General features: G+C 47.8%; 1 protein-coding gene across 1 annotated transcript in view; it reads right to left on the bottom strand.

The window, feature by feature from the left end:
- LOC144096771 (chitinase-3-like protein 1) overlaps positions 1 to 27,142 on the bottom strand; it is a 1,054,958-nt gene that overhangs the window by 383,596 nt on the left and 644,220 nt on the right. The window contains exons 5-6 of the mRNA XM_077629650.1: positions 15,963 to 16,010; positions 7,449 to 7,571 (exon numbers count right to left, since the gene is read on the bottom strand). Of these exons, the coding sequence (XP_077485776.1) occupies positions 7,449 to 7,571; positions 15,963 to 16,010 (171 nt within the window). The remainder of the gene's footprint in view (positions 1 to 7,448; positions 7,572 to 15,962; positions 16,011 to 27,142) is intronic.

The raw sequence follows: 27,142 nt of genomic DNA, 5'->3' as shown, positions 1-27,142 counted from the left end.
TTTAACTATTTTATCCATATTGCTAATGACATTGCCCTCCTTGTCTCTTAACGCATACATCTGGTATTTATCTATGCCTAATTTCTCCACCGCTTTCAGGCTACCTCCGTTCTTTAGAGCTTGCTCGAATCTCTCCATATTGCCGCGAATATTTGCAGTGTGTTAGTTTTTCAAATCTACCTCCACATCACTTTATCACTTTGTTTGCTACGCAAGACGCGACTAGATTTATCTCGATTGATTGCAGCCAGGCAGAGCTGATTCTACGTTGTTCCGGAATGTTCTAATAGCTTTGCGCTCTTTATCCCGAAAGTTCGCTATCAGCTTTAAATTGAGCACGGCCGACAGCGGCGGGCATTCTGTTCGACGACCGCCGAGCACGCTTGTCGCTTCGCCGCCGCCGAGTGATTCAGTCGATTTTGGGTGCAAGTCAGCCCAATAAACAGTTCTTTTAGAAGACCCTTTCTTCCGTCTTCATCGCTGCTTCGACTGCCGTGACCACTACGTGACAATATTAAACTTCCTTACGTCGGCTACCCCTTTGCACTTATTTAACTGCGACAGCGGCCAGTTCTATACTGTTGGTATAAAGTTAGACGCGCTCATGCTTTAGCGGTTCTTAATCAGATCTTGCGTCACCAGAGATGGCTTGCCGGTATCCACTCAAACCGTCCTACCGCCTACTTCTACTGCGCACTCCGTAATTATAGCTGTCACATTATCGTTCACTGTATGAACATCAAGATCGTCTTCCTCAGTTAAAGCAGAATATCTGTACTGGAGCGATATCCTGAAATCCTGCACTTTCCTTCTTACCACTAATTCCTTAATGGACGTCCCATTCACAAGCTTGTTCCGTTCCCTCTTCAAGTCTTAGCTAGTTCGAGATCTTACCATTGTGTGGTCGGTACAGCGCACCTTTCTAAGGACGGCCACATCCTTAACAACGCCAGGTTGACCGCATAGTATGAAGTCGATTTCAATTTTAATCTCATCGTTGGGGCTCCTAAAGGTGCACTTCCTATTCTGTCGTTTGCGGAGGAAGGTATTCATGATACTTAAATTATTTCGATCTGCGAATTCGCTAATCACTCTCCCCTGCTATTTCTAGAACCTATCCCACAGTCGCCTACCGCGTGGTTGTCAGCCTGCTTCTTCCCCACCTAAGCATGGATTCGCCCGTCAGTACAGTGTACAGTGATTTTATTTCATTCATTGCCAATTACACGTCTTCATAGAAACTTTCAACAGTGTGGTCATCATGGCTGGATGTAGGCTCGTAGGCCTGCGCCACTTTCAGCTTGTACCTCCCAATGATCCTAATTACTATAGCTGCTACCCTCTCGTTAATGCTATACAACTCCTCTACGTTGCAGCTATATCCTGATTAATAAGGAATACCACACATAGTTCTTCTGTATCCTCTAATCCGCGATAGCACAATATGTGTCCGTCCTTTATTAATGTATGCGCCTCACCTGTCCTCATAACTTCACTAAGCCCTATGACGTCCAATTTAATTCCCGCTAGTTCCTCGAACAGCACTGCTAGGCTAGCCTCACTAGCTAAAGTTCTAATGTTAAACGTTGCCAGGTTCTGATTCCAATGGCGGCCTGTCCGGAGCCATAAATTCTTAGCACCCTCCGCTGCGTCGCAGGTTTGACCGCCACCGTGGTGAGTTGCTCCGGAGCTGCTGGGAACTGAGGGCCGAGGGTTAATTGGTTTATTCACTGCATGGATGGCGTGGAGGTAGAACGTCCGCCTCGCGTGCAAGAGGACCGGGGCTCGAATCCTGGTGCCACGCAATTCTCCACTGAGTTTAAAAAAAAATCCGCGTGTCCATGGAATTGCATAACCAAGCTTTGTGTGCGGCCTGATCTCGGTGGCGAGAACCGACAACGCACTCCTTCACCAGAACAGGATTTGGCCACCCTGGTGTAGTACTTGCCCACAACCTTCTGTGAACAAACCAATTAAGAAAAGAAATTTAGTTAGTAATTATTTAGCGGCTGTAGGTGAAAGATCACTGTGGAGGTCCATGTATTCTGGAAACAAATATGCGCTCGTAGATATCCGCTCACGAAAAAAAAGCTTCGTTTCTGGAGATTTATGAAACCTACGGCATGACTAAGGCTGCACGGCCTAGCCTTTTATTGACCTAGATAGGCAGCATGTAAATGCCTATACTTTTGCTGCAATTAATGCACTAAGGAGTAGAGTGCCTTGTTCATTGTCGAGTGCCTATGACATAGAAAAAAATGACCGCACTACTGAAAATAAAACCCCAGGATTCAGTGGCAGCCAGGATCGCAGCTCCAAAATTGCATGGCGTTTGAAGTAGGACAATAACACCACCAAAATAAATTATTTCAAGCTTACGAAGAATGTAAACACTTGAGTTCTAAATTAAAACCTAATTTCCATCTTGCATTAGCCTTGTCTTGTGTGCTCAGCTGCTACTTTACAAATTTAAATAAGATTTTGCCTAAAGAATAGGCAACGAAGACTTTGTTGCGGCCCCAGATGCCCACCAGAATAAATAAAAAATACTTGCGTGAGACAGCACTATGTTGCTGCTTACACATGACAGTGATCGTGTGCAAGCAGTACTCAGTCACATTAATGCTGGTTGCATTCCAAGAATCGGGAATAGCAAGCTCACTTCCCTTGAAGATTACCATTAGACTAGACTCCCTACTAAAGAATAATTCATAAACAATGTAAATGCAAGTGGAGGGTGAATAATAGGCCCTCTAAATTCTTATACTAGGTTTTAGATTGTCTTTTTTATTCTACTCAAAGCTATACAATGACATGACAGAAGATGGCTACGCTGTTCCAACCTGATCTTAGAAAGTGATGACACAGACTTCTTTTGACAAGCGTCGGATGTGTTTGGTTGGTAGGATAACATTATAATGATGAATGCGCTATCATTGGATGGAATACTCTAGACACTGCCCTTAGTTAAATGCAGTGGAAATAAATAATCAGCAGTTGTCTATTTACGATACCAAAACGTCCCGTAAAACAAAACTTCTTTTTTGTCTATAATCTATTCATACAACCAATTTAAAATGGCATTATAGGCAGCACTTACATATAGGGGTCAGTTTTTTTTTAGTACATCTTTTGAGCTCGTACAAGAACCAGAATTGCACTGGTTTTTGCATGTACATGTTTTTGGCACACCATATTGCAAACAATGGAGGAGGCAGGAGCAGCTGAGAATCAGACCAACACGTCGACAATCATATTTGGGACGAACGATGGAAATAAATTATTTTCATGACAAATCTGCATAGTAGCCTGGGTAAAAACACAATGATATATACGTTGTAAACTCAAGTGGCCGAGACATACCTAGCGGAGCCGGAATAGTGCATTCGGAAGCATGTAAGGGAATTTTTCCTTCTAAGGCAAAGCATCCTGGTGGTAAGTAAAAATATAGCAGCTGACAAAGTATACACATTTAAACCATGCACACAGTGGTAACGAGTCGTACAGTAGCCGACGACGAGGAGCTGGCCGCCCACAATATGAAAGCAAAGGCTCAAGTCATACGCAAATGGTTTCTATGTGCTAATGGCCTGTTGTATATAGTGAGCAACCAACTCATGCCGGTTTCACCTTGCACAAGACTGCTGGGTTTCCGATAAATGCACTAGAGAAAGCGTTATCAAAGGTCCTTTTTATAAACCTAGCAAGCGGTAATTTTCCCCAGCATTTTGCCTCCAAACAGAATACAAAAGGCTTAACGCAGTACCTTCAGTAAGCTAGATTTGGCACCCCGCAAGCGCATCGGATGGAACGGCACATATACAACAATAGCAATCTGTATGCCTTAAGGTGTTCTGGGCGATCGCCCCTATAAAACGTAGTCTTAATTCTATACTCGCTAATTCAGAAAGTGATGAAGTGATGCCCATGTTTTAAATCACAGTGCAGTGAAAGGTGAGCGCAAAGAGCTATACACACTCAACTGTGATAAGCCCAAAGTAGAGGCGTTATCAAAATCAGTTTATATCTCAAAGTAGAGGCGTTATCAAAATCAGTTTATTTACACGAACAAACAATACATACACATATTTGTTAAGTACAAGAGGAGGTCCCAAAGACAATGGCTGCACAGGGGACCTCTTTGGAAAGCATTGCAAGTCGCACGGCACACGCGTGCACAGGCATAAGAACCCCCAAAGCTGCGTGTACACACTGCCGCGCAATTTCAGAATGATAGCACAAACTACTGATAGGCGCCTGCCTGTCCAATGCACATAAGCACTGGGAAGCAAATTCATGATTTTGTGCGCAACGAAGCATCGTCTAATGACAGAAGCGGCTGGCCCCGTCATAACAGACCACCTGCTCTGCGCCCAAACCAGTATCATCTGATGCTAGCATCCTGGCGCGGCTAAGTCTGAATACACAACCGCCATCGCTTCAAAGCAGCGACATGTAACATTTCCCCACTGCTCCCGTTAGAAAAGATATTGTGCATTTAACAGCAAGAGACGCTCAGACGCCCACAGGCAGTCGTCCGTTGTTGAATCATACCACAGAGGGGCTAAAACTGTTAAGATAAAAAAAGGCATCGCTAATATATTTGACAAAATCATTTACCGCTCAGGAACACAAATGCAATTTATTTTCAGGTACAGACTGACCTTGCAGCACGGTTGCGCCAAATACTCAAAAGAAGAACTCGTTAAATCAGCACATGTTGGAGTGAACGCGCTTCTCTAGCGGGAGGGCGCATGGTTGCCTTTCTGCACCTAAATTCGCGCCATAACCAGCAAAACTCTGCGATGGACACTTCGAGCAAAAAAAGCGCTATATTAACTCTAGAAAAAAGACTATTGTTTTTAAACGCCGATATTAAACCACTAAAAAAATAACTGTGTCACCGGCAGTCATGAATAAAACCAACACGCAGTGTTTAGGTGCAGCCGCAAATGTAGCCTGGCGGTGCATGTATGCTCCATTTCCGGCCATCTCATGGCTGAGGGCTGGCCCGACCTTTGACGCCAGCATTGAGCCAAGCAGCCTGGCATGTGCTCACGGCCCGATCAGCTGCCGAGCTTGTTTTGCCTATTTAGTTGGCTGCCGACCAGGAGCCCCTCAACATCCGATGGCCAGCAGTCGGCCTGTTCCGCTTGGGAACAACAGAGACACTCGGGAAATCAACAGATATTATCAGACTACCTGAAGTCAGTTTTTTCTGCAACAGTGCTAAGGAAGGGGCTCTGACACATGCATGTCGCTGCTTCATTATCTTGTTTGCACAATTCTTTACATTGCAGCTTTGTACCAGTTTTTGCAATCACTGCTGTTTCACGATTCAGCGGTACGCACTTATGCCGCTGCGGGAAATGATTTCTGAGGTATCAAAAAACTACTTTTGAAACTTTATAGAAGTGTTATGGCATGTCGTTCATTTTAGCAGTCTTTAATTTATACAGCGTCCAGTGTTCCCCATGTACTTGCCATCTCAGTGCAGAGGGGTCTTATAAATAAACCCCTTATCACCAGGCATGAAGCACTGTTTTTCTGAGGTATCAAAAAACTACTTTTGAAACTTTATAGAAGTGTTATGGCATGTCGTTCATTTTAGCAGTCTTTCATTTATACAGCGTCCAGTGTTCCCCATGTACTTGCCATCTCAGTGCAGAGGGGTCTTATAAATAAACCCCTTATCACCAGGCATGAAGCACTGTTGGTGCTTCATTGTGCATTTAGCCACCATGCCATTTTCTCAGTTCACATCTCGGCACAAGCCAGCCAGACTATAACGCGCACTAAACACAACGGCACTTACCTTCTTCACAACCTTTTTCTTCACAACCTTTTTTCAGGCCGTGATACCTCGCGGCGGGGTCCTTTCTGGCGTTTTTTGGCGCAGAGTGGAACACAGCAGTTGCGCGGCATCGCACCCCGTATACGTCACTGGTTGCTACATACACGAGCACAAAAAGCCCAAAGCGTGAACGGCAGACTCGAGACAAACGCTCTCAATCAGCGCCGGTTACCCACCGGTCATGCTGCAATGGGTACAAGCCATTCCCCGCCCTGGTGCTCGGCTTTCTAGGATGCATGGCCTTGGAAAGGAGCCCGCGCTTTCAAATCCCAACACTGTGTGAGTCTTGACCGGGACTAAACGAAGCCAAACGCGCGCTTTGGAAGTCCACTCCCTGGTTACCGGGCGAATTCTCCCCGAACAGTGGCGCCCTCCCCAAAGCAGCGATCGCAACTGTAAATTACGCCGGGAAACGCTGTCCCACTGTCGGCGGCGCGACGTTGCAGGCCACAACTCGCTTTGCATAAGCGGCCGTGCACATACAGGGTGCATATAAATAGGCTTTTTCAGTTATAGGCGCCATTTTTAGGCATAGCATTTTCAGCGGCGTAGTACATCACAATACAGCTAAGACGAGGTGACTAGCAGGCTGTTTAACTAATATTTAATATATAGCTTTTTCAAATATTACTTTTAGGCTCCTCAATTATATATAGGCGTGTAGCCCACGGCAAGTAATATCCATATCAGTCTTTAAAATTTTGAAAATGCTGTTGCCCTTGGCTTTATAGCCGAACAAATTTCGTCTATATTGCGCCAAAATTTGTTGTTTCACAGCGACGAGGCTAAACGCATTGTCGAAATAATAAAAACTAATTGGATTTTACTTACCATCCTGTAAACAATTAAGGATCATAAGAGTAATTGTTAAAAATTTATATATTCAATACTGGTCAATCAGCCTACTTGTCAGCGCGTCTTAGCTGTAACCTGACGTACTAGACCGGTGCCAATGCTGTGCCGAAAAAAAAACCGCTCCTCTAGCTCAGAAAGCCTATTGTAAAGAACTGTGTGAAGTCTTATTTGAAACACTGTGCATCTCTTCATAAAATGCGCATTTGTGACACACATAGCTCGTACGTAACACAATAAATTTTTTACGAGATTTTTCGGTAGCAAGAGCCGGCGAGAATAGGCAGGCATGCGAAGAAAGCATGCGCTCATTGCTCGCATGTGCCTGGCGCGGCCCGCCCACGCCGCCTATCGTCAGCAGCGCTTCGCGAATCGCCGGGCCTACGCGATCGCATGTATTGAACAGTGAACCATACCTGCGTCCTTTGTCGTGCTTCCCGGATGATCAAGTTCAAGACAGCTTCCCATTTTAACTTGTGCACATAGGTGCGCGGCTTTTACCGCGTGATGTTCTTAAACGCTGCCTTTTTCGAATGGAAGCTCGCACTTGATGCGTCCACCTGTCCCCAAAATGGAAGGACAGCCAGCCCTCTCCAGTGCGAACGACGCCACGATAAATTCCGGCGTTTTACTGCTCGCACCTGGCTGGCCGCTACGGCTGCTGATCGGAGTGGACGAAACCAGGTTGTAGTTTCGCTGCGAGCAAAGGACAGATTTCTGCGCTGGCCATGTTAATACAAACCTGGCTCCGTGGTTTCTTGCTGCGGGGATGAGCCACTCTCGGATGACGTCGAATCCATCGGCACCGGTTCCGTTTTGTTCGTCGTCGACGCCTTCTCGGTCGCGGTCGTTGGTGGCTCCGCAGCTGCAAAGGAGGTGAGCGTGGCGGAAGGCTCCTTTACTGAAGCGTCCTTATTTGAAGGGACTGTGAGGCGGTTTTCATGATTGAAGGTAAGTGGGTTGAACATATGTTTTTACTGTTCACAATATTAATCCTTGCGATAGAGCCGGATATGCATTATGAACAATGTACTTTAAAGGCGCCAAGACCACGCACAACAGAAGAGTACGGAAGAAGAGTACACAAGAAGTACACTAAAAGAGTACACAGGAGAAGAGTTCACATGATGCGACCAAGTTTTGACAACCAATTGGCCAGGCTGGCTTCAGCCGGGTTCCCCATTCGCTTGTGACGGGGGTCGCCGAAAGCCTGTTGCAGAAGATGGAGTCGAGGGCAGTGAGAGCTGGGGCAGAGGTCCCTCGAGAAGAGGTGAGACCTGTGGCGGTGCCGTATGTGCACAAGTTAGCCCACAATCTGGAAAAGGTTGCGAGCAGGCATGGGGTCCTGCTCATCTTCACCGCCCCCTGAAGCTCGGAATTGTTTGCTCTCGAGTGGAAAAATAAAAGCAGAAAGGAAAAGAAACAGGTTGCGGTACCAAGCATGGGCGACCATTCATGAGATGTACCGAAGGGGAAGTTTACGAAATTCCCCTCTCGTGCGGTCATGCCTATATAGGACAAACTGGGCGCTGTGTCAATTAGCGAATCAGGGAACACGAAAGAAACGTGGAACAAAATAAAGAGGGCCCAAATTTACCTAAACATATCAGATCCTGCCCATCACGCTCTTGTGAGCCATGTTTTTGAATGGTGCGGATTCTTGTCAGGAGTAGCAATTTAAAAGCAAGAGAACTGATCGAAGTTTTCTATATCATCAAGAAAGGCAGTTTGTGCGTCAGCGAAACATCAATATCTTTGTACAAGGCGGAAAAATAGTTTTTTGAAAGATGCTCATTATGTACGACTTTGAGTGAACATTCTCCTTGCGCAGGCGCTGGCTGACTGTATATATATGCATGTATGTTGTTTCTGCAAATTAAACCAGTTGTGAGTGGTGCTCTGCCCCGTACTCTTCTCGCGTGTGTGTGTGTGTGTGTGTGTGTGTGTGTGTGTGTGTGTGTGTGTGTGTGTGTGTGTGTGTGTGTGTGTGTGTGCGTGCGTGCGTGCGTGCGTGCGTGCGTGTGTGTGTGCGTGTGTGTGTGCGTGCGTGTGTGTGTGTGTGTGTGTGTGTGTGTGTGTGTGTGTGTGTGTGTGTGTGTGTGTGTGTGTGGTTTTGGGTCGACTGACCTCCGCGTAGTAGCAGTTTTTCCAACTATATTTTTCCTCTGTCGTGCGCGAGGTAAATGCCTTCGCACACAAAGGTTGGTGGTGGTGGTAGTGGTTTTTTATTAAAATAATAGTAAAAAGGAAGGAAAATTTTTTTTGCTAGCCCCAGCTTCTGCCATTCATACTGAAGCACGTAGCTGGGGCAGCGGAAATAAAGGTTTGATGTGCCGCCATTCACCGTGTCTTGCTTTAGCCCAATACTCGCGAGGCGCGCAAGTCAGGCATGCTATTCGGAGAGACGTGAGTCAGCGAGTTGCCCGGAACTGATTGCACTGCCAGCGTCAGACGCACACCGGAAATAGCCGAGCCGAGTGCTAACGCTGTGACGTGTTCACGGGCGGGGCATAGTTCCAACGTGTTTTCTTTATTTTTGTCTATTGCATCAAGTCCACGACAGGAGGAGGGCGAAATGAAGCGTCGCTTTTAAACGCCTATATCTTCGGCATTAAGCTTGGCTCAAAATTTTTTACAGGGCGGTGGCACTCCTGCGCTTTTCTTGTATCTTTTCATGACTCCTTGAACAGCGCTTCTTATAGAAATAGCGCAAGTCATTCTCTACGATATGAAAAAAAAAAAAACTTGCACATGCCTCGATACAATTTGTTGGTTCAATATTTGGTACGGAATGTTCTGATTATTCTCCGTATCATCAGCATGAAGGCATCGAAATTCCTATCAATTTAGAATTTTCAATATTCGCCCTCAACGTCAGCCGTATTGACTCCGCGTTTTTCATGAGATTTCTATATGAGCTTTGGGGAAAAAAAATGAATATGGGAATCGCCATAAGGAATGGCTCACTACGGTCATCTGCGTAACGCCCGGCATTTGTCGTTGAGCAAAAGTACTACCATGTTTAAGGAAAACTGTAGGCCATTAAAGCATACTCAGGAAACCGCTGATGCCTTGCATAACGCCATGACAGCGTGCAGTGATCTATAGCTACAGGCTGTCGGTGCGTCCAGCTGGCGACCGAACGCTCACGCAGCGGCGGCGCTGGGGCCGCGGTTTTGACGCCACTAAGGGACTCCTGTACATGCATGCTCATGCGCAAGCACCTCGTGTGCCGAAAAAACTCCACTGTCCATAAAGCGCGCGGAATACCTAGCGCCCTGCGTGCTTTAAAAAAAAAATTGGCAGTCGCTTAGATCAGCTATGCCGGGATATACGTAGCGAGAGCTGTAGTTCTCCGCTGGTTACACGGGTTGTTGAGTTTGTTGTGACTAAAATGTTAAGCACTGAAGTACTCGGTGAGGCCCATTGCTTATTTATTCAATTGTTTTGACAGCGATAAACACTGCCCGATGATCGGTAATGTAACACGCAGTTGTCTCAATGCTGCCTACACAATATTTAGACTGCTTGCTTTCTCTCAGATACACAAGGTCAATCCTTCCGGGCCAGGATCTGGACTACCCAGGTTCGAATCCGACCGCAGCGGCTGTGTTTCGATGGAGGAGAAACGCTAAGACGCCCGTGCGCTGTGCGATCTCAGTGCACGTTGAAGATCCCCAGGTGGTCGAAATTATTCCAGAGCCCTCCACTACGGCACCTCTTTCTTCCTTTCTTCTCTCAGTCCCTCCTTTATTCCTTCTCTTACGGCGCGGTTCAGCTACCCGCCGATACAGCGAGACAGATAGTGGGCCATTTCCTTTCCCCCAAAACAAAATTTTCATGAAACGCCGGTGCACTTTGATGCGTTCAGCGGAACGGTAGGTGTGATCCATGCGACGCCTGCCGCGGAGACCCGACACCGCGGACCGCGGCTGTAAGGTTAAATTGGTTTTTGGGGAAAGGAAATGGCGCAGTATATGTCTCACAGATCGGCGGACATCTGAACCGTGCCATAAGGCAAGGGATAAAAGAGAGACGCCAGAATAATAACCATAATAATAGATTTTTGGGGAAAGGATATGGCGCAGTGTCTGTGTCATATACCGTTACCATGTGAAACGGGGAGGAGGAGTGGGTGCGCCGCGCGCTTCGTCGCCGCCATCGCCGTTCTTTCTTCCGGCGTCCCTCCTAAAAGATCATTCTTCATAGGAGGGACGTCGGAACAAAGAGCGGCGACGAAGTGCGCGGCGCACCCACTCCTCCTCCCCGGTTGCCATGGCAACGGCACATGCGCAGAACTGGCCTCTCCCATGTACCATGGTAACGGCGCATGCGCATAACTGGCCTCTCGCGTGTACCGCGAAATGCTCGACTGCTTGCCTAATGTAGCTCTCGCTACAAAAGTGTCCTGGACCATGAAGAGCGGATGAGCTCCAAAGCGAGCAAGAAAGCCGGGTACTATGTGTTTCTACGCGGGTTTACTACGGCGAGTGTAGGAACACGAGAAGTTACCGAATCGAGCGACATCTCCGGTCGACTTTCGTCAAGTGAAAAGGTCATCCTTGGTCTACACCCTTCTCCTTGACAGTGATTGAGATCTCTGACGACTTTTAACAGCGCTGTCATTCTGACACAATTCCGACTGAACCTGCAACAAGGGCGTAGGGATCAAAAGGCTCCCATCTTCGCCATTCCACCTGCCATTGCAGCTGCGAGTCCGAGCTGGTTCAGTGCACATCGATCAGTGCGACTGGTCGCAATACGACATTCTTCCTCGACAGGAGAGTTTGCTACGATTTGATTTGAGCATTTAAACTATCCCCGATTATAATCTGGTGATGACATTTGCCAAAGGGCGTGGGATATTGCGTTTTAATAGCAGAATCCCATATAAATGGTGGAGCTAAGAATGTAATCGAATAGGAATGGAATAGTGAATGAATAGAATCGAATAGAAATTGACGAATATTCGATTCGACATGTAATACGTGCACGAAAACGCGAAGTCCTAGCGGCGCTACTTAGTTACAGCATTTATCGCTGTAGCTGCCAAAAGATGCAGCGCTCAAGGAAAAGATGTGACAGAGTGCCTATATTGGTGAAAAGGAGTAGCCGGAGCCTCTATGCAGCACCAACCTCTCCTTTACTGTTCATGTATATAAAAAAACGGATATTGGGCGAGATGTTACGACATTGTTCAGAAGAACAGCGCGAACCTGGACGCGGACGGAACGAGAACACACAGACGGGTGCTGATTTGAAACTAAAATTTTATTGCTTGGAGCGTGGAAATAAATAGGTGGCCACCGAAAAACAAAAAAAAACAACACTCACATTCATTCATGACACCGATGGAGCCGCCGTAGTTATTTCACTTGCGTGTGGCTAAAAAGTCCAAATCTTTACAATAAATTGCCAAAGAAGGGATGCTAACGCATGTGTCTGCAGACCTGGCGATTTGTTCGGCTTCGATGATTGCACGCGTTAGCTGATTTTTGTGCCTACTTATCTCCTTGGTCTTCTTGAAGTCCGGCTGGCAATTCTTCCTTCCACAATCTCTGCAATGAATGCCTAGATGCCCTTTCACGGTTTTATACACGTTGTTTCGTGGCTACCTATTTATTTCCACGCTCCAAGCAATAAAATTTCAGTTGCAAGTCAGCGCCCGTCTGTGTGTCTCCCTTCTGTCCGCGTCCAAGTTAGCGCTTTTCTTCAGGAAAGTGTCTATATTAACTCCACGTGTTTCTAGGCTTCCCTCAGGCAAATCAACTACAACCACATATCAGTAAATGAGAGGGGTGCCAGCTTTGACCTCACAGATCGGGAACTGCAGCAAGGTTGGCTTTACTTAAATACTGTCACGTCCCCAAACTCAGAGAGAAGCATTATGAACACTGCCACTTGAACGGACAAGGTCGAGGCGCTGAAACTTGAGCCGACCTTGGTGCATGCTGTGGAGCGGCGGAGCGGTCTAGTATGGGTACTACGATGCTACTGCCAAGCAATAACCTAAAGCTATTGAATGGTTCAAAATATGTTCGAATAGCTGAAAACAATTTAGAACATGCTGATACTGTACAACCTTGGGCAAGTTGGTGTGACATCGTTTTTTCAGCAGCGCAGGGGACAAAGGACGTGACAAGTGCTAAGACATGGCGCTGAACTTACAACTGGTTTATTGAGGTGATTTTCACTACTTAAATACAGTGGCAACCAATCTCAAATGAAAAGACAGATACACAAAACAGATTGACGAAAATGTCAATTCCTGAGCACAGGTCTACAGTGGCACAAGACCAGCAGCGCACGTTTTTCTATTCTCATCAAGGAAACGTAGTTCTTTATCAGACAGAGCTATTGAGGCAACGCTTACGCATTTATCTTTGAATTTATGGATTTCATGAGCTTCAAAGATTTCACGAGCGATTTTTGTTCTATTATCTGACAGCACTCGACACTGAGTGAAAACAGGATAACACGGCGGTTTTTTGTTCTTTTTTCTTTCCTCTGTGCAGTCTCTGCAATGAATGCCAAGGTGACGGGAAGCGGTGCCGCTCAAGTTGTTGTTGTGTTCCCGCAGCCGGTTGTTGAGGCAACGACCAGTTTGCCCCGTGTAGTGCTTGCCACATGTAGGCGGAAACCTGTACACAACATTGCTGCTACATGGTACAAAACCTTGTTGGTGTTTCTTATCGCGGCCAACCATCCTTTCATTGCTGCTGTTTACAATATGGCAGAGTTTGGAGAGCTTATCGGGCGCAAAAAAAACAACGTTTACATCGGCACGCGCTCCCATCCTTTTTTTTAGATCTTGCCATGTTCCTCAACAATAGCCATGTGTGCTGGCGTTACGAGCCACGATGCCAGAAGCCCCTCACGCCTTTCGCTTCTGCACATTCTAAGCTTGTAAAGCGCGGCATCGCAAAGTTGTGTTTAAGAAATGCCCTAGAAAAATCTAGCCATCATGTGATGCAAGACAGCTATCAAAATCAGGTGGTAGGCTTACAAGCAGCAGGATACCCTTCCGACCTTCTGATTGCAATATCAGAGAGCCTGCTAAGAGAAATCATTAATTCAGGCCGCAGAGATTCCACTGAAAGGCCCAAGGAAGAAAAAAGAAAGTATGTGGTAATTCCTTATCTACACCGCATTTCACATAATCTGAAAAGGGTGGGGGCGCGTGCCGATGTAAACGTTGTTTTTTCCGCGCCTGATAAGCTCTCCAAACTCTGCCATATTGTAAACAGAAGCAATGAAAGGATGGTTGGCTGCTATAAGAAACACCAAAAAGGTTTTTTTACCATGTAGCAGCAATGTTGTGTACAGGTTTCCGCTTACATGTGGCAAGCACTACACGGGGCAAACTGGTCGTTGCCTCAACGACCGGCTGCGGGAACACAACAACGGGAGCGGCACCGCTTCCCGCCACCTTGGCATTCATCTCAGAGACTGCACCGAGGAAAGAAAAAAGAACAAAAAACCGCCGTGTTATCCTGTTTGCACTCAGTGTCGAGTGCTGTCAGATAATAGAACAAAAATCACTCGTGAAATCATTGAAGCTCATGAAATCCACAAATTCAAAGATGAATGCGTAAGCGTTGCCTCAATAGCTCTGTCTGACTAAGAATTACGTTTCCTTGATGAGAATAGAAAAACGTGCGCAGCTGGTCTTGTGCCACTGTAGACCTGTGCTCAGGAATTGTCATTTTCGTCAATCTGTTTTGTGTATCTGTCTTTTCATTTGAGATTGGTTGCCACTGTATTTAAGTAGTGAAAATCACCTCAATAAACCAGCTGTAAGTTCAGCGCCGTGTCTGTGCACTTGTTACGTCCTTTGTCCCCTGCGCTGCTGATAAAAACAATTTAGAACATGCACTATGTCATTATTCGATGAATCGAAAAGGAGAATATTTGGTTTGCTATTTTCAAATTTCGAAAGTACGCGTTCTCGCGCACACTTCTCCAACTTGTTACAGCAAAAAATTATAGTCTGTCCTTGCCAAACTGTTATGGGCGTTTTCTTCTACCTGTCTTTACTTTCATACCATCAGCCTCCAATCCTCGAACGTCTTTCTTTTTCAACATTATATTTCTTAATACAGACGACTGCATTTCATTGAATCCCGAAGACTGTCGTATCCCTGTGGCAGCGTCGTTTAGTGGGGATTCAAGGATGTAAAATATTACTCCAGCCCGTGTGGAGGATTTCGAAACAGCGACATAAAAAAATATTCGCCACAGCGCATGACTGCCGCCAGTAGAATTTTGTCCTGATGCGCTGACTTAAGCCTCGCTTTGCATGGAATTCTGCACATATATTCCGGGAATTCCCTCGTGTCTACCGTATGGCATCGTTGTCTGATTGAAGTTCCTTCCCCGTGGCATAGTCATTTACTCGTGCACTCCGCATTGCAGCACTGGCACAAATATCGCCGCTTCTTAATTTGCTGTTAATGCGATAGCATTTAGGTTAGCACCTCACCAAATATTTACCGCTTCTCTGTCACAAAAATTTTCGTATTGTTCGAGAAGCCACGCCACGTTGTGACGTCGTCGGTACCTGCCAACCGTGAGAGGTGGGGATTAAATGGATGATTGGTCGAGTGAGGTAATCTGATGTAATCGCTGTATGATCTCATGACGTCATCACAATGCTCATGTGATCTTTATCACAATGATCTTGTGACAAAGGTCATGTGATTTTGGGATCTCATCAAAATGTGTCCACAGTATCAGGTGAAACTTGAGCAAGTGGCCACCCGGTGTGAAATCTGAGGACCCACAAAATTTTGAAAGTAGGTTCACCCAAGAAAATTAAGAGGGAATAGTTGGATTTAGTCGGTGTATAATGTGCACTAGCTAGTCAGTTAGCCACAAGGTGATGAAACATACTAGAAGGTGATAACTAATACATACCTAACAAGAGCAATGGAACCGGTTCTAAGCGGAGTAGTTGCTGGAAAATCGCAAGAACTCTAGACGCTCTTTGTAGACGGCGTAGCAAGCAACCTATGCGCTATCGCATTTTCTTGCTTAGGAATGTAGTTAAGAAGATATGGATCACTCCGCATTAGCAAGACAGCTCTTCTCGTAGCAATCTCTCATAAATGGCCGCAGCTTCATCCACTGTCTGGTAGAAGTGCAACCCTAACACGCGACCGAAATTACTTTTCACCACCTGCTGCTGTCTAACATGCTTTTCAAAAGCCCCGCGTGGGAGCCGCTGCTAGGGAAGCGGGGCCGCAGGGCGACTCACGTGAGTTGTGATGCGTCTGGACGATAGACCTTTGGGGAGTGTGCAGGGCTGAAACCGAAAAAAAAATTCCATTTTCTCAAGACGCACTGCGTTAGGGAATGTCGCAGGGCATTCTCGCCAGCAGTGCTGGTTTGACATATGAAGTAAAAAACCACAGTTTTAAAGCATGGTAATATTCAAGTGCAGCGCTCCGCTCGGATGGAAAATTTTCGTTTCCCGTGTTTTCAGAAATTACGAAAAAGAACCCCTGACTTTTGTACTGCTGTTTAAAAACTGAATATTAAGAGTGATGTAAAAATGATAAAGCAAGGGAAAAAAACTTCTACGACCAGTGGCGCAAAAGCGATCGATCTGTAGTAATCGGTACGTGGGCTCGTGTGTCCGGTCATTTAAATACTTTTCTACGTTTTACTGCTTGCATTTTATGTTGCATGTGAACGCTTACTTCTTATGAATATTGTGGTGAATGCATATTGGCTTGCACAAAGGTTGTTGCATGTAAAAATAGCGTTGCGATTTGTTTTTTTTTCACTTGATACATTTTTTTATTATCTGTGAGCAGTGTTCCTCGCTTCACTGCCTAGTCTCACTCACAAGCTAAGCTTGAGCAGGCTGAAAAATAATTTCTTCCTTTCAGATGAAGAAATAAATTTCATTATCTTTGGAGTATCTTCCTGTTTTGTTGGCCAACTGCACGACGCACCCAACTTGATCGCGACGTGCATCCTCTCCTTTGATTCTAATCAGCGGATTCAATTTTACTAGCATTAAATGTCTTCGAACCGCCCAAAGGTAACACTTTTTATTTCTAGGGCCAAAGTTTTTTGAAACTCTTCTGACCATTTTACTATTCGAAGTTATTCTGCAAGCCAAACAAACTCTCAGAGAGCGCTGCTCACTTATTTCCTATACGAACCAAGCGACCTGAGATTTCATATATGTTTAGTCTATGTGATCACTTCCTTTTCTCCTACAATATTAACACAACTTTAAACAAAGCGTGCTTTCCTGTGGTTATTCGTGCTTGCACTCATGGTAACTGTAATGCCATCAATCGCGAACTGTCAGTTTCTTAACGTCATATTTCAAGATTTTGATGACCGTACCAACTAGTGACAAGTTGAACATGTTGACGAAAAACATGAGTCATAAACGAAATTGATGCCAAAGGGAATGCGTTAGGAGACATCTCCGATTTCGTGAGTTCGTTGATTCGTGGCGCCCCTTTTGTGCACTCACACTAAGTAGTGCATGCGGCTGACATTTCTGGCACCCTATCTGAAAAGCAGTGTTCAATATAGTTTAAGAGAACTTCTTGTTGTGCTAGTCGGTAATTGATCATTGCGCTTTAAATGCGAAAAACTACACAAATACACGCACAAGAGAAGAGAACGGGAAAGAGCGCCACTTACAACTATTTTAATTTGCAGAAACCACATACATGCATATATATACAGTCAGCCAGCGCCTGGGCAAGAAACATATTCACACAGCAAGTCGTACACAATAAGCATCGTTCAGTAAACTGGTTTCCCGCCTTGTACAAAGATAGTGAGATCTGATCGAAGCGTTCTATATCTAAAGGAAGGAAGTTTTTGCGTCAGCGAAACATCAATATAATGCAATGCTTGGCAATTGTCGCAAGTTGTCGCTGGTGGTGGTTGTCGTGTCCGGATGGATTGCACATACAAAAGATGGGCGGTTGTACTGCCGAGCCCGGACGTCGAAGTTCAAGGTGATGCCATTTGGACTGTGTTCCGCACCAGCGACGTTTCAGCGAGTAATGGATACAGTGCTGGCAGGCCTACCGTGGCAAATTTGTCTGGTATATTTAGATGATGCCCTTGTCTTCGCCTCGAACTTTCAACAGCACCTCAAAAGACTTCAAATAGTACTAGCCGCCATCAAGTCGTCTGGCCTAACCTTTAAAGCATAGAAGTGCCACTTTGCCTATGAAGAGCTGCTGTTTCTAGGCCACATCATTAGCAAGGAAGGAGTACGCCCAGACCCGCAGAAAACAGCTGCTATTGAACACTTGTCCTATTACGGATCAAAGATCAGCAGCGGTCCGACGCCAGACGCTACAACCTACGAAGACGCAACGCGGAATACAAGCCAGGAGACCAAGTCTGGGTTTGGACGCCCATTCGCCGCCGTGGGTGGAGTGAAAGCTTTTGCGCCGCCATTTCGGCCTGTACAAGGTTCTTCGTCGGCTAGGTGAACTGGATTATGAAGTCATTCCCTGACCGATTGACTGCACCCCTGCGACGCCGTGTACGACTAGAAGTTGTCCATGCCGTCCGTCTAAAGCGCTATTATACGCGCTAAAGGACACGGTGTTTCCACACCTGCTGTTCATTTTCGCATGATCCGTTTTATTTGCAAGTCGCCCTACTTGTTTTAAAGCACCGGGTTGATGCTTCTTCGAGAGGGGAGTAATGCCGTGAACCTTTTCAGTGCTTGATTTTCATTCTTCAAAGCTGCATGCCGCCACGCCGTTTATCGCTTTGGTTGCGATGGAAGACGCGACCAGATTTATCTCGATTGATCTCATCCACGCAGAGCTGATTTACGTGGTTCCAGAGTGCTCTAGTAACTTTGCATGCTTTATCTAGAAAGTTCGCTATCAGCTTTAATTTGAGCACGGCCGACAGCGGCGGTCCATTCCCTGTTCGACGACCGCCGAGCCCACTTGCTGCTACGCCGGCCCCGAGTGCTTCAGTCCATTGTCGGCGCATCTGCCCAAATGATGAGTTTTCTTTAGAGACCATCTTCGCAGCCTTTCTGCTCTTCGGACTGCAGTCCCCACTTCGTGACAATATACGTGTATGTGGTTTCTGGAAATTAAACCAGTTCTGAGTGGCCCAATGTTTCCTTCTCTTCTCTCGTGCGTGTGTTTGTGTGGTTTTGGCGCCTTTTAAGTACGATGTCCACTATAGGGCCACTGCACGAGCGGCTGGCAGTGTAAAACGCGGGGAGAGAGGTTACGTTTCATACTTTAAAATTTGTTTAATGCATTTGAAATGCCATATTTTTTGACATGAGATCTCAGGTAGAACCAAGCATGTGACCAAGTGCCATAAAGCGTAGGCTTCAAAACGGACAGGAATTCGATCTTGTGCTGGAAAGTGCGAGTGGCCGCGCACTGTTGCGTTCGGACACTCTCGCGCAACGACTAACGGCGATGAATGCGACTATTACCAACGCGAGAGGCTTTCGGACGGCATCCCTCATGGACAAAAATGGATGAATCGAAGATCTCCAAAGCGCTGTCTTAACGTGCAGGCTGCTGCGATGGCCAAGTAGTCCGGAAATGCGGCAAGGGTACCTGACGTGTGCGCGTCGCAACCGGTTCGAATCCCACTCGAGGCCATTTTACTTGTTCCACGCTCTACTGGACGTGTGTCAGAATCTGGGTTTTCGTTCACATAACTTTTCAAACGCTAACACAATGCACAACACGGTTTGACCAACAAATACATTCCTTGCGCACGGCATCCTGTCATTCTGAGTGTCGTGGCACACCAACCAAACCTTACCAAAAGGCTGCTTAATCGAAAGGAGCGCCTTTCCCGAGCGGCAAGCAAATCCCTTCCGCCACAAATAGGAATAAATGCAAGGTTGAGATCAACGCTTATGTGACTGCTTTAAAACTCCCTAAAGCTATTCTATAAAGGTGGACAAGAGGTACATGGGCAGGAGGAAAGGGCGCGCATTGCCCAGCTTTCTAGCCTGCTATACATTTTTACATGCGCTGTTTAAGATATGCAGTGACTAGCCCAACCAAAAGCTTTATTAAAGTTTTATTACCTTGAGCCTATAGCTTTCTTAAACATCCGCTGCCTAAGGTGACACGCTTTCAACCGGACGCGTAAGTTTCTGGCGTAATATGTACCCTGCTGTGAACGATTTAATTTTGACAGCTTTGTTGTGTCTGTTGCTTAATGCATGTTTCTGCTGGAGTCACTGTTACGGAACCTTTTTTTTTCGTATTTGCAGCACGTCGCTACCACCCATGCACCGTACTGAGCATTGCCTATGAGCACCGTTTTTCTAGTCGCATGAAATAATAATAATGATCTGAAAATGTCATTCCGAGAGCCGACCTTTTTAAAGAACTGCTGTTGCGAATTTCTTGTACAGTAATTTATGAAATAGTTTCAGCAGCCGAGAAAGTAGTTCTATTACCTAAATGCTGCAAAAAGAACTCGAGGATCCTCGCTACAAATCGACCCACATCCTCAGCTAGTATTCCTTGAACATGTGCGGTGGTGGCGGTGTTGTAATTATACAGGCGGAATTAGCCCTACAGAGGCCTGTCCGCCTGAGTCACCGAAGACACTGCGTCCCTACCACTGACCCATAAGACAAGTGTACTGTAAAAACTTAAGCAGCTATCGTTTCGGTAAGCGTCGCTCAATTCGGCAGCTCTCAGGGTACACGACGCGTCATACATCGTACGTGGGAGCGTTCAGACCCTTCAGACTTTACAGGTGTGTCTCACGCACGCATAAATAATGTTTTCTCAGTTCTTCAGTTGTGTGGAACTAAATTAGTTATTTTAACCTGCACAGCATGGTTTTGGAAATCGCTATGTGAAATGCAGTTGCTCTCCTTTCGTTGCAAGCTTCACCATATTGAAGATCGCTTGTCATATGCAGACTGCATCATTCCTTTTTTACTTTTCTAAATCTCCAGAGAAGGTGTGCATAAACTGCTTCTCTTCAAATTATCGCCATTAAACCTTGATACCAGTCTTAACTTGTCTAGAACATTTCCTAACTAATCAATCGTACATGGTTTGTTACTGTCAATAATCATAACTCACCCCGAAAACTTGTCGAGAGTGGTGTGTCGCAAGCCTCCGCCTTTGGATCACTTCTTTTCTCAATTTACATTAACGACCCGTCTGCGTGTGTTTCATGTGATATTCCTTCATCTGCCGACTATTGTGTATATCCTTGAGAAACTGATAATACTAATGACACTTCCTTGCTGCAGTGTAACATGTGGGGACCTGCCCTGTTCCCCCCTATGGTTTTCTTCCCGGCGATGCGTCCCTAGTTAGTTACCTTAACTAACAAGGGGGCGGGGGGCGGCAGCGTCGCAGCTACTCGAGTGTCACGCACCGGCTGATTGCTGTGCGCGCGCGTGCGCGGGGGAGACGACTCTCTTCGCTTGGGATTTCAACGCGCACAGGCTGTTCGACACGCGCTCCGCTCTTCGCCGGCGGGGCGAGGAAGTGGCGGGGAGAACGTTTTCCCGCATTGCGTCCCGTCCGGCTTCGGAGTTTCGCCTTGCGCAACCGTGGGCGAACATTCGCTCGTAACATTGCTGTAGAGTCGGACGACCTCAATTACTTAGCGTATTCTGCTGGTGGCTGGCGTTGTTGTTGCTGTAGCAATAAATGCCTGTTTAAGTCAGCCAGCCAGAGTGTCACTCCTTTGTTTCCGTCAGAGCAGGGCCCGCCATGGTTGGCGCACGCTCGGTAGCGTACGCGATCTCGGGGTGGGGACCCGGCGGCTCGAACAGTGTCAGCCGCAGTTAAGCGGGGAAAACGTAATTGTCCCCATAAATATTAATCCTCTTTTTGGATATTTACTACCCGACAATCGAATATATTTTTAAGAACTCCAAAATACAGCGGCCATCAAAACAAGTTCTGCTACCCCTTCTTATTCAATTCATGATATAGTTGGCATCAAAAACGAGGAACAAGGTGGGTGAAGGTCCCAACCGAATTTCTAAAGAGCGTTCGCGTTTCGACCACGGATGCTGTTCTGCTCGTCGTCTAAGCCCCCCGAAGCTCGGAAGCGTTTGTCCTCGAATCAAAAGAAGAAAAAGGAAAAGCAAGAGGCTGCGGAACCAAGCACGGGTGACCATTCATGAGATGTACCCACAGCATACATTCCCCTGTTCTGCTCCCGTTTCTATATAGGAGAAACAGGGCGCTGTGTGAATGAGAGAATCAGGGAACATGAAAGAAGCGTTGAGCAAAATAGAGAGGACCCAAATTTACCGAAGCACAAAATATTCTGCCCTTCACGCTCTTGTGAGCCATGTTTTTCAAAGGGGCGGATTCTCGCCAGGAGCAGCAACGTAAAAGCCTGCTTTTCCCTCTAGATTCATATCAATATCTAGGTGCACATATCACTTCCAATCTTACCTGGTCTTAGCCATTTAATGCGCGGTGACCCCCAAGCTTGCTCGAACCTTTCTAGTGTGATTGTGTGTGCTTGTGTGCGCGCGTTTTTTCTTTAGGATGGGAGGAATGCCATGTGGCGCTCAGGCTAAAAGACGTTGGCGCTGATGGCGCTCGGGTTGAAGGACGTTGAAGTTCGCCGGCTCCCTTCTCAAGGACGTGCTTCCAAGTTTTCGAGTCTCTCTCTTGTCACAAACACCGTGACAATATTACCGCGAACATTTTCAGTGTTTGTTCATTCTTCAAATCAGCTGCAACACAACTTGATCGCTTTGTTTGCGACGCAAGACGCGACTTAATTTATCTCGATTGATCGCAGCCTGGCAGCGCTGATTCTACGTTGTTCCGGAATGTTCAAGTAACTTTGCATGTTTTATCTCAAAAGTTCGCTATCAGCTTTAAATTGAGCACGGCCGACAGCGGCGGGCATTCTGTTCGACGACCGCCGAGCATGCTTGTCGCTTCGCCGCCACCGAGGGATTCAGTCCATTTTGGGTGCAAGTCAGCCCAATAAACAGTTTTCTTTAAGAAGACCCTTTGTCCCTCTTCATCGCTGCTTCGACTGCCGTCACAACCACGTGACATCTGGTGGAGGTGCGGGGTAGCCTTCCATGTTCCGGACGTCCCCTTCAAGTCGTGAAGCCAGCCCTCAGCGCTTCGCACCCGAGTACAAGCCAGCCGACGTCTCCAGGGAGAGAAGCCTGAGTTCGGGACCCTGCCGGACCGCACCAGAAAGCGAAAAGACGCTGCTACGAGCACCGCAACCTCGCCGAAGATGTCGACACCGATCATACTGCAGCAGCCGCGGGAGCCGCCAGCTTTCAATGGATCCCTAGGCGAAGACCCTGAAGAATAATTGGACCAGTTTGATCGCGTGGCGTCATTCAACAAGTGGGGTGATGCGGCAAAAATTGCACACGTGTTTTTCTCATTGATGGCTCCGCACGCACGTGGTACGAAAACTACGAGTCGTCCCTTACGACATGGGAGCATTCAAGAGAGAACTATTGGAGGTATTCACCAGTGTCGCGAGGAAAGAAAGAGCCGAACGACTCCTCGAGTCCAGGATCCAGCTTCCGAATGAGCCCGTCCGCGGTTACGTCGAGGAGATGAAGCGCCTATTTCGCCGCGCCGACCCCAAGATGACCGAGGAAAAGAAAGCTCAGTTTTTAATGCGCGTCGTAAAAGAACAACTCTTTGGCACCCTCGTCCGCCAGCCGCCAAAAACAGTCGAGCAATTCATGCAAGAAGCCAGCACGATTGAGAAGACCCTCGACGTCCGACCTCGGCAGTACAATCGCCCTTCCTCTGCCAGTGCAATTCGTTCGGACACGACGGCTACCACCAGCGACAGCTTGCGGTAGGTTATCCGCGAAATCGTCCGAGTGGAGCTCCGCCGATTACTGCCATCCTGCGCACAGCCACAAGCAGCGACTGTGATGGATGTGGTACGGGAAGAAGTGCAACAGGCACTTGGCACCCCGACGGAGACAGAACCCCAGGCCATGACCTACACCGCTGCAGTAAGGACGTCTCAGCCCCAACGAAAACCCCAGCATCCTGTCCGACATGAACGGCGGCCAAACGGCGCCTCTCTTGCCCCCGCCCGCCCAGGCTACGATCGACGCTCAAGCCCCCGGAAATGCGACTCCCGGAAGAATTCCGACAACCGGCCATTGAGCTTCCATTCAGATGAGGCCGGCCATATTCTTCGTCACTGCCCATACCGACGTATAGGCCTTCGAGGATTTGCCGTTAATGCCCCACGACCACACTTCGGCCAACGTCCGCAGGAAATCGACGAGTACCTGCGTCGAGAGGAGTACACGCCAAACCGTTTTTCGCGATCACCATCGCCGTCAACCTCACGCTTTGCGTTGCCACGCCGCAGCAACGCAGCCGCGGTACGCAGGTCTCCCAGCCCCCCGTAGGGAAATCTAAAGACAGCAAACTCTGGAGGTGAGGTTGCTCACGAGCGAAACGCCGAAGATCCTCCATCGACCACACACCATGAAGACGCTGCACCCGCGACGTCGCATGAAGAACCTACACTCGCTGCAGCGACGCCACACAAAATGACAATCCCGACCACGACGCGGCCTGCCTTCAAAACGACGCCGCCACCCAGAAAAGCTTCGACCTCATGCCCCACCCGCGACTCGCGTACGCAACGAAGCTGTGCCCCGACGACGAGAGCGGTATGCAATGCAAGAGCCAGGACCTCCAATTTAGAAGTGACTATCGATGGCCGGAAAGTTACCGCTCTAGTCGACACAGGAGCCGATTACTCGGTGATGAATAGAACATTCGCTGCGCATCTGAGAAAAGTCACAACGGCTTGGGAGGGCTCACAAATTCTCACCGCAGGGGGCCACCTCATTGCGCCATCAGGACGACGCACAGCGCGAGTGACTGTCAAAGGACATACCTACCCTGCTACCTTTGTTGTGCTACCACAATGCTCCCGCGAAGCCATCGCGTCGATGAAAACTCTTAAAAATCACGTTGCCCTGAGTGTCCTGGAGGAAGAAGTGAGCGTCCCACCACGTTCAAGGGTTATCGTGACCGTAGGCGCCTTGAAAGCCATTAACGCTGAAGCCACCATCGAGGGGAACATGCAGTTGCTTCTAGACCGAGGAATCAGCATCGCAAAAGGCATCGCACATTTCCGCAATGGCCAGGCCGAAGTACTGCTGACTGACTTCAGCGAAGAATACCGGCACATTAACAGAGGAACGACGACTGCTTTCTTCGACGAAATATCCGAAGTACGAGACTCCTTCGCCTTCTTCGACCCCTCCGCAGGAGATTCGCCTGACCAAGAGAACTTGCCCACTTTCGACATCAACCCAGCCCTGCCCCAGAACAGACAAGGCCAGATCCGCAATCTGCTTGGATGCCACAGTGAGTGTTTTTCCACATCGCCGAAGGTCCGAGAAACGCCAATTGCCAAGCATCGCATTATACCGGACCAACTCGTCCGACTTATCCGTCAAAGCCCCTACAGTGTGTCACCGCGAGAACAAGCCGTCCGGGACCAAGTCGAAGAAATTCATCGTGACGACATCATCCAGCCTTCACAGCCCATGGGGCGGCACCGGTTGTTCTAGTGAGAAATAAAGACGGCGCACTTCGATTCTGAGTTGATTCCCGCCACTTGAACAACATAACAAAGAAGGACGTCTACCCCCTCCCCCGCATCGACGACACACAGGACCGCCTCTGCAACGCCAAATATTTCTCGTCGATGGACCTCAAGAGCGGCTACTGGAAAATTGAGGTCGACGAAAGAGATCGCGAAAAGACAGCATTCATTACTCCCGACCGGCTGTTTGAGTTCAAGGTGATGACATTTGGTCGCTGTTCAGCACCGGCGACGTTTCAGCGACTAATGGATACAGTGATGACAGGCCTGAGGTGGCAAATTTGTCTCGTATATTTAGATGACGTCGTTGTTTTCGGCTCGAACTTCGAAGACCACCTCAAAAGACATCGAACAGTACAAGACGCAATCAAGTCGTCTGGCCTAACCTTGAAAGCAGAGAAGGGCCACTTCGCCTACGAAGAGCTGCTGTTTCTAGCCCACATCGTTACCAAGGAGGGAGTATGCCCAGACCCGCAGAAAACAGCTGCTATTCAACAGTTTCCACCGCCGGCCGATACGAAAGCTGTGCGCAGATTTCTCGGACTGTGCGCATATTATCGACGATTTGTGAAAGACTTTTCGTGCATCGCCGAGCCCCTGACCCAAGTAACGAAGCAGACGTGCGGTTCAAATGGGAAGCGCCGCAAGCAGAAGCTTTCAAGGAACTTCAGCGTCGTTTACAATCCCCACCGGTCCTCGCGCATTTTGATAAAAACGCCAATACTGAAGTTGATATCGATGCAAGCAGCGTGGGCCTTGGTGCCGTTCTCGTTCAAAAAAGCGACGGGCTGGAGAAAGTCATCGCATACGCTAGCCGTTCGCTTTCCAAGGCCGAGGCCAACTATTCGACAACTGAGAAGGAGTGCCTTGCCATCATCTGGGCTGCACCAAAATTCCGCCCCTACCTTTACGGACGACCGTTCAAGATGGTCAGCGATCACCACGCGCTGTGCTGGCTTGTCAATTTGAAGGACCCCCCCCTGGCAGACTCGCTTGATGGAGTCTTTGTCTCCAGGAGTTTGACGACACCGTCGTTTACTAGTCCGGATGCAAGCACTCTGACGCCGATTGCCTCACGAAGCCCTGTAGATACACTGCCGCCGGACGACGATGAGGACGCCTTCCTGGGACCCATCAGAACCAGCATTTTTGCTCAGCAGCAACGCTCGGACCCCGACCTAAAACGCCTCATCGAGTGCCTAGAAGGCAAGGTTTTTTCACCCCCAGCTTCATTCAAGCGAGGCCTATCTTCCTTCTGTGTGCAGAATGACATCCTTGTGAAGAAGAACTTTGCAGCGAGCAAACAGCCTACCTTCTTGTTGCACCTGCTTGTCTCCGCGAAGTTCTACACACTTCACACGACGAGCCGACAGCTGGACATCTCGGGTTTACTCGCACCCTCCGACGCATTCAAGACAAGTATTACTGGCCCCGACTATGCCGATTTCGCACATTATGTGAAAACATGCCGAGATTGTCAGAGACGAAAGTCTTCTCCCACACGACCAGCAGGATTTCTGAACCCCATTGGACCTCCCTCAAGGGCCTTTCAGCAGATCGCCATGGACTTGCTTGGTCCTTTTCCAACGTCAACGTCTGGAAATAAGTGGATCATCATAGCCACCGACTACCTGTCCTGCTACGCCGAGGCGAAAGCCCTACCGAACGGAACAGCAGCAGAAGTCGCCAAATTTTTCGTGGAGTGCATTCTTCTTCGGCACGGCGCCCCCGATGTGCTCATATCGGACAGAGGAACAGCATTCACGGCGGAACTAACGCAAGCCATCCTGCGTTACAGCCAAACCAGCCACCGGAGAACAACTGCATTCCATC

Source organism: Amblyomma americanum, chromosome 7 (genome assembly GCF_052857255.1).
Source record: "Amblyomma americanum isolate KBUSLIRL-KWMA chromosome 7, ASM5285725v1, whole genome shotgun sequence".
NCBI lineage: Eukaryota > Metazoa > Arthropoda > Arachnida > Ixodida > Ixodidae > Amblyomma > Amblyomma americanum.
The sequence above is the reverse complement of the archived record's forward strand: the minus strand, read 5'-3'. Positions and strand labels throughout refer to the sequence as shown.